Consider the following 15,455-nt stretch of genomic DNA (forward strand, 5'->3'; position numbering starts at 1 on the left):
CACTGTTCGCATGTATCTTTGTTATCACACTTTCTTGAGTGATGACCTGTCTTTAAACATCCGAAGCAAAGCTTCTCTGCTTGCACAAACTTGACACGATCTTGAACTGTCTTTTCAATGAACTTTCTGCACTTAGCAAGGGCATGACCTGTTCTTTTGCAGAAGACACATGATGGGGTGTTGTTCTGTGTTGTATTTGTAGACAACGTCTTTGCTTGAATGGCTTGACCTTTGGTGTGTTTCAGTTTCTCACCCTGTATGCTCTTGAGTGCTTGTATGGAGGATTCCATACTCCTTCACAGCTCTGGAGGAAGTCTGCAAGTTCTCTTAGCTCACATCCATCTTTAGAGCTTATTTTTGGCTATCCATGCAGCTTATCTCTGAAGGACTTCCCAATAATGAATGGGTCTCCTAAGCGTTTTTCTAGCAGCTGCCAAGCTGAGTCATATGCTGCTTCAGTACCTACTAGAAAGAATCCTTCAACAGCTTTCCTTGCAGCACCGCCTAGGTACTTTCTTAGGTAATACAGTTTTTCATTCTTTGGAATATTTTTTCTGTTTATCAATGTCTTGAAAGACAGTCGCCAGTCTTTGAACTTCAAAGGATCTCCATCAGATATTGCAGGCTCTGGTATTGGAAGGCAATTAGCACTTATAGCTTCTGCTAGCACATTAACCAAATCAGAGTTGTTCTGCACTTGACACATGGATGATGAAGTTGGTGGAGCTTGAGGCACCAACTGAAAGCCTTGGGAAATGGGAGCTTGGTTTGCGACTGATTGAGACTGGGGTATGAATGGGGGACTTGAAGCATGGAGGATTTGAGTTGTGGCTGCTAGGGATGGAGAAATGAATGGGGGACTTGAAGGGTCAAGATTTTGTGCTGTGGCAGGCAGAGACTGAGGAATGAATTGGGAATTTGAGGGATGGAGGTCGTGAGGTTCTTTAGTTTGTACAACATCATGCAGCAAGTCAATTGCATCAGAGTTTTCTTCAGCTTTGTGATAGACCTTTGCTCGAGCTCTTGCAGTGTTTAACTTCTTAAGTTCTTCAAGGCGCTCGAGCTTTCTGTGCTTACTTTGCATTACTTTCTGTCTGGCTAGGTTCTCAGCCTCCAGCTGTTGTAGTTCTGTTGCCTCCTTTTCTTGTTCCTCCAATACTGCTAATGCTTCCTGAGCTGCAGCAGCTTCAGCCACGGCCTCACTTTTCTTGAATGAGTGAATGCTTGAGAGAGCAGAGCCACATTTTGATTGATGTGATGGTGGCCTTGATAATGAACCTGTTGAGTCCAGAATCGATCCAACATCAGGCCAAGGTTCTTCCTCTTCGTCTGCTGTGTGCCCTTTGAGTTGCTTTTCTGCCCTTTGAACCATGAAATCTGAAAGTGCTATGCAGGCATCAACTCTGCGTCGCAGGTCTGGCTCAGGCATTTGTATACGACGTAACTCTTCATATGCAGCTTTTACACTCGAGCAAGTGCATTGCATATTCTCAATGGTCTCCTTTAATTCATCCTCAGAGGCCTCATCAGTCAATATTTCCTTTCCTATTCTTGCTTGAGACTTCCATCTTTCATGAACGATTCTGTACATTCTTCGACTTTTCCTCTTGAAATTCCTTTCCCTTTTCAGTCAGGGTTCGAGCTCTTTCACTTCTTCGTAACTCCTCCCCTTCTTCTGCAGCTTGAATGTCAGCGGCTTGGGGTTGGGCTGTTTGTTCAGTGTTTACATGCCGGGTCTTAGTGTTTGTGTCGGACATTTTAAGTGAATTGAATAACCAAATGCGTATATTCAGCTTGAATTGGATTACATTAAGGCCATGTGTAATGCCAGTTACGATATTTTCTTCAACAAGTAGCCAATAAGATTGTAATTAACTGACTGTGTAGGAGATCAAGTTTTACATGTGAACTTCAATATATCATGAAAATGAAGGCATAGTGTTCAAACTTATGTAAGCTAAAAATTACCTCAGTGTTTTGAAGCAAATGAGAAACTAGCGTTACTTTAACACAAATATGCAAATATGAACTTTAAATGCTGACCAAATGCGCTAAGAAATATGTTAAATCACCTTATCTTGATGAAATAAAGGTTTTTAGTGACTCTTTAAATTTCACTTATGTTACCCTTTAAACTTGGTTTTCTTCCAGAAATACAAAATTCTTTACAGATCTTAATTTTAACTGATAATAAATGCCTTTTCTTTACCATTAACCTTCAAAATCCTAAAATTTCACACATCTTAGTTTCAACCCAAAACGTTTCTTTCACCTTTAAACCTTAACTTATTCATTTGCTTATGATTAAATTACTGTTTAGACCTTATGACATGTAGCTACGAACATCTGCACATAAGATTTATCCCAAACGTGTAGGCTTAGCACAGCATGATCAGTAAATAGACCTGAGTCCTTTGCTGCAACTTCCAGGTTTGAGCCACTTCTCATACCACTTTAAGACTTTGGTAGAGCACTTCCTGGCCTCGTCCTGTGGGGTTGCGTCTTCAACACAGTCTATGATCACCGTTGCTTGGAGTTGCTATGCCGACAATGCGCCATGGGCTTGGTCATCTGACATGCTGGATGCTCGTTGCGTCGTCACCCGCTGTACGGTCCGGTCGTCTCTCCTACCCGCGCTGAGCAGGTGAGTTCTCACTGTAGCTCTCTTCACAACAACAGACACAGGTCGGTTCTTTGAAACGGGCGTTTTTAATGAGCTGATGTCTTCTCATACTTCGTTTCCTTGACGCCGTGAGAACTGTGATAAATTACATACAAACAGTATATGTCATAAAATACAATGCATCGCATTGTATAAACATATGCAAATAAAACTTAACGAAAATGTGAAAGACTAATTAACAACAACAAAAAATACCTCATTGGCTACTGGTCGTGAAAAGAGGTCCGTTGGCTTCAAATTTGACAGTCACACTTAAACAACGTGAGCTGTGCGTTCACAACTTCCTCCTCTGTCCTTTAGTTAATACTGTCGTAGCCACTTAACAGCACAAAACAAGAAACTTTAGTTCCACCATGGGAACAACAAAAACATACACAATAAATTCATTAACCTGTAACTTATTTATCAGCTCAGTATAATACTTTAACACCTTTTAACCTGTTTTTAACCTTCAATAAATAAATAAATTATTTATTTATTAACTAAACCAATGAATTGACTAAAGAATTATGCCTACTGCATTTCTACAACAGCACTTACGGGTCCCAATAGCCTATATTTCCCATCATGCCCAGATCTGGATTGAGTAGTTTTTAGTTTGCAGTGAAATTTGGTGTTTTATGTTCATATATGCAAATGTGACTTTTTGTCAGTGTTAATAATGTGTTTGTTCAGAACATGGTGGTTTATGCTGGTTATTGTCATCCTTGTGTTAGTTTATAGTTTACACCATTAGTGAGTTGGCTGGTACTTTTCATTTGCATTGTATTTTTCCTTGTGAGTTTTGTATTCTTTGACAAAGTGAAATTAATGTTTATTTATATTGCTCTAAAATGCCCCTTGTCCCCTGCCTTAAGTGGTACGATAATTGTATGATTTCTTCAAGAGCCGAGATTAAGAAAAAGCAGAGTAATATTTTCAGTGATGAGGAAGGTGTGCTGTCATGCAGATTTTAGAACATTCTAAATGTGTTGTTGATAGGGGTAGAATGGGTCATGAAATCCATGGTTTTCGGGTCATGGATTTCGGAATGGTTCGGAATACTTTGCTTTAATACACTTTTTTTTTTTAAACACCAGAAATAACATACATCAGCATAAGATATATAGCCTAATAATCCACCATTTACAGTACTTAAAAAAAATGTCATATAATATTATTGTCAAGGATACGTCTTATGGTCATACAAAACTGAAAGAAGGAGGCAGTTTGGCATTAGGCACATCGTTGTGACAGTCTTTGGTAGGGGTGGGATTCTCTGGTCACCTCACGATTCGATTCAATTATGATTCAGATGGCTACGTTTTGATGATAAAATGATTATCAATGCATCTTGATAATCTTGATGCATCTTTTTTTGTGATCAGTGGGTTTATTCTATTATTTTTTAAGCATGTTTTTTTTCTATACATGATTTTGTTCTCACTGTGTGACTACTAAAACAGTAGGGGTGGGGGAAAAATCGTTCAAATAAGAATCTTGATTCTCGTTTTTAACGATTCAGAATCGATTCAAAAATCCTAAACATCGATTATAGATAGTCTATTCTTAACCCTCTAAAATTTTTATCATTTAGAAAATTTTGAGACCGTTTGTCGGATCGCCTTACTTTTTTTTCCAGTGAAAACTATCAGCTGTGCTGTTCAGAGGGATGACTCTGATGTATTGTAGCTCTTTTAGAAGCCTCAGAATCCAGCCTGGGAATTTGGGTGTTTTTACGGAACCTTGTCCAATAAATACATAATGACAGTTCAGATATTGGATGTCTTCCATCCATATTTTAATGATAAAAGTACATTAGCACCCATGCTAAACGCCATATTGGTTTCCCATAGTTCCTTTGGAGAGAGGTCAGAGGTTTGTTTCGGTCTTGTCCTCCAACTGGAAGACGATCCGACGCTTTGTATCCGCTTACGCATGCCACAGGTCATCTGGAGCAAACTGCACTGTGATTGGCCTAATTCTACTGTATCTATCACTCTGTGTTATTGGTAGCACCTTGTGCATGAGAATAAACTCTGGTAGCCCCTATAGTAATAATAATAAGACAAGGGTAAAGCAGGGGAGTCTAACAAGCAGCAGGGCCTCATATGGACATAAACTCTGTGTTCACTGCAGGTAGAGCAGACAGGAGAATTAGGCCCTCTGCATCATCACAGAGAGGAGCTGCTTTGCAGAATGGCACAGATAATGGAATACACAAACGACTGCAAAAAAACGATGGGACTTTTTTTTGGAAAACTGTGCCCATTTTTTTTTTATTATAATAATTACAATGTTTTTTTTCACTTTCTGATTTCCAGCTTTCTACAACGAAAAAGGTTGTACATAATAAAACTTAGATCAGTGGTCCCCAACCTTTTTGTAACTGCGGACCAGTCAGCGCTTGACAATTTTACCGCGGACCGGGGGGGCGTAGATTGTTATAAAATAACATGAGTATAACATCAAAGTCTCTGGTAACATCCTCTCTGCCCATTAAATAAATAAATAATAATAAAAAAAAAACAAGTGGAAAAATAAATAAATGACAAGAACCAGCAATTCCACATTTCTTTCTCGATCTAAATATACCTACACACCATTTTCATTATTAGTAAACACTCCATGAATGTTATTTTTCAACAGCTGAAATAAAGTTACCAGTTTGAACCGTCAGATATGGCTCCTGCATGTTTGTGTGCCCGAGACTCACAAGCTCTCCTCCTCTCTTCTCTCCTCTCCCTCACCTCCGTTGGCAACCACTGCCCTAATGCTCTCTGATTCTTGTTGCTATGGTAACATTTACATGCCTTCAAAATAAGATGCAGATACACCATAAAAACGAATATAAAATGCATGAAAATTTTAACTCACCATAACGCTAAATCAATGGGAGCCCTGAGCTTGTTTCTCTGCAACGAGACGGTCCCATCTGGGGGTAATGGGAGACAAAGACACCGGAAGTGTGTTGCTTATGTCCAGTCTACTCCGTTGTTTTGTTTTGGAGGCTGTCACTGCAGAAAACCCCGCTTCACACAGATAGGATGTCGGAAATGGCAACAGGGTTTTCAGTGCTGTGGTGGCAATCTCGGGGTATTCTGCCATGACTTTAATACAGAACACCAGCAGAGTTGTTGTCTCGAACACACTTTTAAGGCCGCCGTCATTTGTGATCTCCAGCAGTTGATCTTCTTTTTGCACAGACATGCTGGATTCACCTGGTTTGTTGACAAATGGGTCGCGGATCCATTCCTTGGCAGTTTGTGGGTCCTTTGAGGTTGGGATGTAGCGCTCGAACTCTTTTAAAAGCAAAGAAAGGTGATCGTGCACCAGATTGGTGAATGAAGGTGCAGGCTCAGTCTCACCCAAAATCCCCGCTAATGTTTGAAACATGTCTTGGAAGTCGTAGGCTGTTCTTCTCTCTCTTCACTGTGCCTTTTCCCCTTCACAAAGAAACTTTCCAAAGATGTCTGTTTCTTACTCATTTTGCTAGCTGGGTTAAATTTTGGCGCTCAAGTGACCGAGATGTAACTGAGAGAATCCGGTCATTTTTCAAAATAAAAGATTTTTCAAAATAAAAGATTGTTCAGACTAATAATAAATAATAAATAAAACGGAAATAACTAATTATTTCTTGTGCGGCCCGGTACCAATTGATCCACGGACCGGTACCGGTCCGCGGCCCGGGGGTTGGGGACCACTGACCTACATGATTTTAGACACACTTTGCTTTCATAACATAATATGCCACTGGCAAAACAGAGTAGATCCTGAAATTACACCTCCTATATTTTGAATCGGGAATCAATTTTGAATCGGAAATCCTTTTGAATCGAGAATCGATTTCTGAATGGTGAGATACTGAAAGATTCACACCCCTATAAAACAGTGTATTTGTAATGATCCATAATTAAATAAAACACTAAACAGATGAATTTACTTCCATTATCTTTTATTAATAAACAAATGGAGGAGATGTGTCAAGTCAAGCATTTATTATTGTTTACTCAATGGTTCTCTGGTTGGCAGCACCAAGCACAGCTGGCTGTCCTTTTCGTTCAGGGGGAAACGTGTTATATGGTTTCTCATATTTGTTGTGTCCCCAAAATATTTTAGCTTAGTACAACACAATTTGCATTACAACTGGGTGATTTTACCTAAAATAAATATCACAATTAATTGAACATTTTGCCTTGATTATAATTAATTAACGATTATTTTGTTTCCCCCCCTTTTTTCCCCACATATGATACATTATTATTTATTAAACTATCCAGTATTACATAGAAATTAAAAGCTCCATCTTAAACAAACTTCAGGTAAATTTAAGTACATTGTGCTGATAATAGGCAAACCTCTCCTAACTGCAGAACTGACTTGAACTTGTGCTCTGTGCTATTATCATTAGCATTTACTTGTGAAACATTTTTTTGAGTAGGCCTACTTCTTCTATAGCTGCCAACAGCCTGCCAACAGCCTGCCAACAGACTGCCAACATTCTCAGGCCCCCAAATTACTACATCTGCCCCTAGTCATAATGAGAGCTCAGCATGAGCGGCTGGATGAGACACAAAGCTGGTGTTTCTAAATAATTCAATTCATCCAAAGTATGACTGAACCTAAGACAAACACAAAGTAGTCTGTAGAAGTCTAAAGAAGTCACTTTCCACTGAATATTTGGTTGTTTGTTCATTCATACACGTTGGTGTGACGAGAAGCTCTGCTCTGTCTGTCTGTCGGGCGATCAGCTGTTTGATATGACATAATGAAATGCCGTGAAAGCCCATAGGACTAGACCGCCAAACACTCTCACACTTCTGCTGTTGCAGTGTTTTGGTGTGAAATTTCCCTCAGTGTCTTGAGAGGATGAGACAGAGTCCAATGGAGTGTGAGACACACGGCAGATGTGCTTCCATATGCTCGCTTCTAATCCAGAGGGTGCTGGTGTAGGTACCAGATGTGTTAGTGTCATCAGTTCGGCTCGGGGTCTTGAGTCTGCTATGAAGTCACACAAACACGATTGGCTGTAGGGGAGACTGGGGTTGGTTGGCACACTTTTCATTTTTTGCGGTATTTCTCTGGGAAAAAATACTGTATGTTACAATGGTCTAGTCAACAGTAAGTGGAAGTTTAAGATAGAAGGTAAGAGGCAGATTTATTAGTCATTTTTTAAACCAAGTTTAAAAAACGAAATTACTTTTGTCCTTGATCCTACTACATCTTTGGAGTGTAAGGATGAGTTGATTAAAATCAGCACCTACTATGAAAATTCTATCCAGTTCCTTGGGCATGTTGCTGCTGGTGGCATCATTCAATTCCTGCAGTGCATTTTTTGATTTTGCATCAGAGTCTTGTGTCCAAATGGCTCCCACAAGGTCAGTCCATCCAGTGCAACAGCTTGACCCGGGATGCCAGGGGTTTAACTGTCTCTGTGACTGTGCAGAGCAGTCTCTGATCTTCTGTTGCTGAGTGAGCCTCAGTCATATCTCATCTACTCCACTCTCCTGTGACCGGACATGAGCCAAAAGTAGGCTTGGTAGAGGAGAAGCTCTTTGTCCAAGTCATGTCAGCGTCGCCCTGATGATCGTATTCGTTTCTCCCCTTTGGTCTGACTCGTTGCTTGGCATATGCCCCCAGTGGGGATCCTCTTGCGTTCCAAAACCCACATAACCTCTGCCACTCTTCCTCAGCTCACTTAGCTCTAACCACACACTCAGAACCAGAGCAGACAGCCTAAAGGCACATACATGCCTCTTCAGGATGAAGTTGATTTGTGTTTGACAACAGAATTGGAAGAAATGTATCTCTATCATTATAACTGTGGTACTTAGACCAGTGTTGGCAGACCAGCAGTTAAATGAGGTCATGTTTAAGGACACACGAACTATATCACAACCCACACAAAGTCAAGAAAATAACCAAGGAATAAGTGCTCCCCGCTCAGCAAAACAGAGCTACCAGTGACCAGGGTTGTGTCCTCAGCGGATGTGTCGCTGAGCGGGGAGCACTTATTTTAAACGTGAAGGGGGGGTGGGAGGTGTACCGTGGGCTTCGGCTGACTATGCTTCACTCAGACAGTCACCCGAAGCCCACGGTACACCTCCCACCCCCCCTTCACGTTTAAAATAAGTGCAGTGCAACGTGAAGTTAGTGACACCAGCAGCCATAGTCAAATGTATCCCTGGGGCCAGAGCGGGCGACGTCGAGTCAAATTTAAAGCTGCTGGCAAGGCTAAGCATAAATACAGTAAGATTATTATTCACGTCGGCGGCAATGACACCCGCCAATCGGAGGTCACTAAAATTAATTTAGAGTCGGTGTGTGAGTACGCAAAGATGATGTTGGACATCGTAATCTCCTCTGGACCCCTCCCCAATGTGACATGTTTAGCCGCATGTCATCACTCAAGTGCTGGTTGTCGAAGTGGTGTCCAGCAAATGATGTGGGCTGATGTGTGTTAATAATTGGCACTCTTTTCGGGGTAAAACCTGGTCTTATCCGGAGGGATGGCATCCATTCCACTTTGGATGGAGCTGCTCTCCTCTCTAGGAATCTGGCAGAGTTTATTAGAAGCCCAAAGCCATGACATCCCACAGTTGGGACCAGGGTGCAGAGTCGCAGTATTACACACTTCTCTGAGCTTCTAGAACAGTCACACACCCATATTGTAAATGTTATAAAAACGGTGCCTGTCCCCTGACCACTTCATTTGTTTAAATCTAAAATAAATAAAAGGGTAGTTGTACAAAAAAATTCCATAATAATTGGATAACCATATTGATTTATTCTGCCTCACAGAGACCTGGCTTTGTCCTGATGAGTACGTTAGCCTGAATGAATCCACTCCTCCTGGTCATATAAATAGTCATGTTGCGTGCGACACTGGCCAAGGAGGGGGAGTCACTGCTATTTTTGATTCAAGCTTAGCAATTCACACTAAGGCTAAGCTAAACTATAGTTCATTTGAAAGCCTTTTTTTTTGTCTTTCTCACCCATCCTGGAAAACAGCCAATTCTAATTGTTATAGCGTACCGTGCCCCCGGCCCATACTCTGAATTTCTATCTGAATTCTCTGAGCTTATATCAAGTTTACTGCTTAAATCAGACAAAGTAATTATCGTAGGGGATTTTAACATTCTGTCATGGTTCCTGCATTCTCCTCCTCCCCCTCCCTGCCAGTAACTTTCCACTCACCTTCCTCTGACCTGCTCTACCTCCTAGCCACGCCCACTGCTGCAGCCTGCTCTCCCACAGCTGCAGCTCATCACCAATCACCCCGGTATTTAAGACACTCCTGTTCACACACTCATTGCCAGATCGTCCTCTGCAGTATGCATGTCTTTCCAGCACTCTCCAAACAGATCCTTCGTTGCCGACTCTGCCTGTCCCCGACCTGCTCTCCTCGCCTGACTCCTCGTGAACCTACCTGCCTTCTGTCCCCGACCACGTGCTCAGTTTCGGCATTCCGGAAATATGACGGATTCCCTGGTAAAGACCTTTCTGCTCTGCTTCGACGATTCTCCTGCCTGATCCCTGTTGGTGCTGTTGTTTCCGTGGACGGACCTCCCAGTAACCGAACCCCTGCCTGCCCTCGACCACTCCTCCGCTGGATCCCCGACAGCGCTCACACACGTGTTGTCGGCTCGCGGAGCTACGGGGTTTCCTCGTCACCAGCCACAGTGGGTACAAGCTTCGTGTCTTTGCTTCGTGTGATTCCCAGAGACATTGCTTGGGCTCACAGCCCGAAGAACGAACTCTCAGTCTGTATCCTGTTTTCCATTCGTGTTGGTTTTAATAAAAGTTTACCAACTGCCAGTGAAGTGTACTGTACTGCATCTGGGTCCTCAATATACCCGTTACACATTCACATGGATATTAATAATGAAAGCCTTAGTTCTGCTCTCTCCACGCTTTTGGATTCAATGGCTTCAGTCAGTGTGTACATAAACCCACCCATCGCTACAACCACACCCTAGATCTTGTCCTAGCATACGGCATGAATATTGAAGATTTATTAATCTTCCCAGAGAATCACGCTCTGTCAGACCATTATTTAATAACTTTCAATTTTTTATGACTCGACTACAAGCCCTCAGTAAGAGTTACTATTCTAGATGTCTATCCAGTTCAGCAGTGGCTGAATTTAAGAAACTAATTCTGCTTTGACATCATTACCATGTCTTACAGTAACTGAGAACACGACTACTCACTTAAGTCATTCTCAAATTGACTGTCTCATTGATAATGCTACTGGCTCACTGTGATCAGCTCTCGACACTGTTGCACCCTTCAAGAAGAAAATAATGAAACAAAGAAAACTAGCTCCATGGATTAACCTCCAGATCCACAAATTGAAACAAACATCACGAAAATTTGAAAGACACTGGCGTTCAACCAACCTGGAAGAGTCCCGTTTAGTCTGGCAGGATAGTCTTAAAATGTATAAGAAGGCCCTCCGCCATGCCAGAGCAAACTATTACTCGTCATTAATTGACGAAAATAAAAACAATTTCTTTTCAACACTGTAGCCAGGCTGACTCAGTCACAGCTCCATAGAGCCTTGTATTCCTTATAATAAAATTATAACTATTCGAGATAGAATCCATCAGCTCTTGCCCTTAACTGACCTGACCCCAGACTCAGGTAGCTTGGAAATGGCGGCAAGGCTTGGAATTTATTTGGACCGTTTCTCCCCCATTGACCTTCGCCGACTCTCTACTCTGATTTCTGCATCTAAGCCATCAACATGCCTGCTAGACCCCATCCCAACTAGGCTACTTAAGGAAGTTTTGCCCTTATTAGACAACTCTTTATTAGATATAATCAATGCATCTTTATTAACGGGCTATGTACCACAGTCCTTTAAAGTAGCTGTCATTAAACCTTTTCTTAAGAGGCCCACTCTTGATCCTGAGATTTTAGCTAACTATAGACCGATATCTAATCTCCCCTTTATTTCTAAAATCCTTGAGAAAGTGGTTGCTCATCAACTCTGTGACTTTCTCCAAGATAATAGTTCATTCAAGGACTTTCAGTCAGGCTTTAGACTTCATCATAGTACAGAGACGGCACTAGTAAAAATTAATAAGGACTTATTGATTGCTTCTGATTCAGGTCTGGTCTCTGTTTTAATCCTTTTAGATCTCAGTGCCGCTTTTGACACCACTGACCATCAAATCTTGCTGCACAGAATGGAACAGTTAATTGGCCTTAAAGGAACAGCACTAACTTGGTTTAGATCTTACTTATCAGATCGTTCCCAATTTGTTCACATCAATGATCAATCTCCGCACATACTAAGGTCTGCTTCAGAGTGCCACAAGATTCTGTGCTTGGACCAACTTTTTACTTTATATATGCTTCCTCTAGGCAACATTATTAGAAAACACACTATAAATTTTTGTTGTTATACTGACGATACTTGTTCTTGGCCCAAAACACCTCAGAAACTCCCTTTCTAACAATGTAATTTCTCTAGATGGCAATACCTTGGCCTCCAGCACAACTGTAAGGAACCTCTTAGTTTTATTTGATCAAGATTTATCTTTTGCCTTTTGCCATATAAAACAAACTTCAAGGACTGCTTTCTTTCACTTGCGTAACATCGTGAAAATTAGACATATCCTCTCCCAAACAGATGCTGAAAAATTAGTACATGCATTTGTCACCTCTCGGCTGGATTACTGTAATTCCCTATTTTTCGGTTGCCCCAACAAATGACTTAGGTCTCTCCAAATGGTGCAGAACGCTGCTGCATGTGTTCTAACGGGAACCAAATGGGACCATATTTCTCCTGTTTTAGCTTCGCTGCACTGGCTTCCTGGAAAATCCAGGATTGAATTTAAAATCCTCCTACTTACTTACAAAGCTCTAAATGGTCAGGCTCCATCCTACCTGTCACAGCTCATAGTTCCTTACCAACCCTCAAGATCACTGCGCTCTGAAAATGCAAGATTACTTGTAGTTCCCAAAGTTTCCAAATGCAGGAAAGGAACCAGAGCCTTCAGCTACCATGCTCCTCTCTTATGGAACCATCTTCCAGTTTCGGTTAGGGAGGCAGACACTGTTTCCACTTTTAAGGGTAGACTTAAGACCTTCCTCTTTGATAGAGTTTATAAGGGGCTGGCTCAGGTTGCCCAGACCAGCCCATAGTTAGGCTGACATAGGTTTAACCTGCTGGGGGGCTTTCTGTAGGGGTCAGAGAGCAGTGGGACTAACACTGCTCTCTGACCTTTATATTTAAGCCATAATAGCTGATTAGTGACCCTAGTTTCGTAAGTGTGTATATTCCTGGAGCACAAATTTCTTGTGCTCAGTTGAAAATCTCCGTCCGTGTGACAGGGAGGAGGGGGAGGTGAGCTGGCGGGGTGGTTTTGGGTCCATTCAGACCTGCCACTCTGGCTCTGCTTCCTCTCTTTTTCTTTCTTTTCTATTACTGTTCTCTGGAATTCATATTTAAGTTGTAATTGCTGATCAGTGACTCTAGGATCCTCACTGAGTGCTTATCCTTTTTACTGCTCACCACCTTGGGTCTGTTGAACTGCACTACGCTAATCTCACTGCCTACCGGAGCATTCCTGCTCCCTTGTCTCCTAGCTTTCCCGGATCCTGGCCGCAACCCCGGCTGTGCCTGATCGTGGTGATATCTGTGCTGGTGCTGCCTTTGGTTGTGCTCTTGCTGTGGCTGCACTGACACACTACCCCCCGCTTGCCCTGATCGTGGTCTTGGTCCTTGTTGCGCCGATGCCGTTATCATGCCTTTGGACACCTCCCTATCAATATATGCTTGAGACTCTTATCAGTACCCACAATATCATCACAGAATGCATTTGATAATTTCACACCTATTGTTATTGTAATTTGACATGTGTCTGTTTCCACTATTGCTGTGCCTCTCTCCCCCTCCCCCCTCTTTCTTTCTCTTTCCTTTCTGCCACAGTTGTATTTCATTTGTTATTTACGACATCTATTGCACGTCTGTCCGTCCGTCCGTCCATATATAATTTATTATTATATTATATGTATGTATCTGTCAATCTATCTATCTTTCTATCCATCAATCTACCAACAACTCAGCTCAATTCGCACAAATCTCCCTCTACTTCCTTGCCACAACACAACACCTCAAACGCCTGCATTTCCCGCAGTCCTTTAAAACTCTCTGTCTGGGTTTGGTACATGGTTCTATTATAAATCAGTTTGGTCCCGATCACGTGCCGTTTCAAAATCCGTCTCGAGCTACGTGCTAAAGCTGGAAGTGACGAAACGTTTCGAACCAGTTTAATCTTGGATGTCGAATTTGCCATCTCTACCTGTGGCGGTATGATACACCATTGGGAGGTATCTATTTGTTACGCTGCTGGACGAAACCTTTTGATTCACTTCCGGATGGCTAGACAGCACAGACTTCTTTCAATAACATGGGAAGAAGGCAATGAAAAAAAAGCATTAACCTAAAATTTCCAAGAAATTTGAAAAAAAAAAGAAAGATTTTGAAAAAGTGCTTAAAAACCATTATTCTGTAGCAAAATTTAAATCATGTAATTATTATAATTATACACATGGTTTTCCCTGGCAATTTTTATTTTTCCCTAGACATTTCCCTTAGCCTTTATAATTTTTTATTCTAGATCTCATAATTTCTTAAAATTTGTGAAAAATTTCATTTCAAGTTGCACATTGCCTTTTTCCTCATGATTTTCAAAGAAATCGCACTAATATGCTTAGGATTTAAAGGTTTGAATATTTGTGAAAGACTTCAGGGTTAATAATTAGCACATATGCAAGGCTAGGAATGTGTGGGAGAAACAAGGCAGTCAATGGGCCCCCACCCTAAACTGGTTAATCTGACTGTCCACATCAGTAACGAAAGAAGTCAGTGCTTCTGGTAAAGATTGCTGTGTACACTGTAGTGTATGCTTCCACACACTGTATCATCATGCTTTGTACATTTATGTTTATTTTAGTTTATTAAATTGCAGTAATGCTTTACATACACCCAGTTTCACATAGATTTAATTAAAATAACAAAAACACCCTTGTTAAGTGGAGGCAAGGATAGCTGCCAGGCAACATATGAATGCCAAATAAGTCCAGCTGCTGCCAGATGCTCAGTGCAGCACAGCAGCCAGCTCTGACTTTCACAGGTCGGAAATGTTACATGTTACTAATGTTACTATGTTACTAATATGTTACTAATAGCCTAACCTGACATAGAAGTTTGTCATTTACTTTGTGCATTTTCATGGTAAATCAACCTAATGCCGCACACACTCAATCTGAATACTTCACCCTGTCCCACAGTCTCTTAACTGTTACCGGTCGTTAATAACAAATGTTTTGGAACAAAGTTCAATGTGTGACACACCTGCTCCAGCAGAAGAGTCCTCTGTTTCTTTTTGGCCAGCTGGTAGGCTGTAAAGGAGCCCTGAACCCCGGCCCCGATCACTATGCAGTCATACTCCCCATTAGTCGACATTCTGACCAAGTTTACCACTGAGGTTCCGCATGCAGATCAAGTTGTTTTCACTCTGTGGAAACAGACACGCCCACTTCTAGAAGAGGAGGAACGTACTAAGATATGCTTTTTGTGCCCTGAGTATTACCTGCTAGGGGCTGAGGCTTTTTTTTTTGTCACACAGCAAGCTGCTTCCGTGAATTCCTTCGCTTGGTGTAAGATTATACGTGATTATGGTCTGGATGAGGGCACCCTGCTGGGGCGCTGGGTCTGCACCAGTTTCAGAAAACAAGGAATTTGTACCGAAGGGCACGTCAGGATTTACGTGCCTGA

General features: G+C 41.7%; 1 protein-coding gene across 1 annotated transcript in view; it reads right to left on the bottom strand.

Annotated features, from left to right (window-relative positions):
* LOC121942766 (peroxisomal sarcosine oxidase-like) overlaps nucleotides 1–15,147 on the bottom strand; it is a 68,798-nt gene extending 53,651 nt beyond the window's left edge. The window contains exon 1 of the mRNA XM_042486015.1: nucleotides 15,033–15,147. Coding sequence (XP_042341949.1) covers nucleotides 15,033–15,143 — 111 coding nt within the window. The 5' untranslated portion in view covers nucleotides 15,144–15,147. The remainder of the gene's footprint in view (nucleotides 1–15,032) is intronic.
* Nucleotides 15,148–15,455: the final 308 nt, after the last annotated feature.

The sequence above is a fragment of the Plectropomus leopardus genome, chromosome 5 (assembly GCF_008729295.1).
Source record: "Plectropomus leopardus isolate mb chromosome 5, YSFRI_Pleo_2.0, whole genome shotgun sequence".
Classification (NCBI taxonomy): domain Eukaryota; kingdom Metazoa; phylum Chordata; class Actinopteri; order Perciformes; family Serranidae; genus Plectropomus; species Plectropomus leopardus.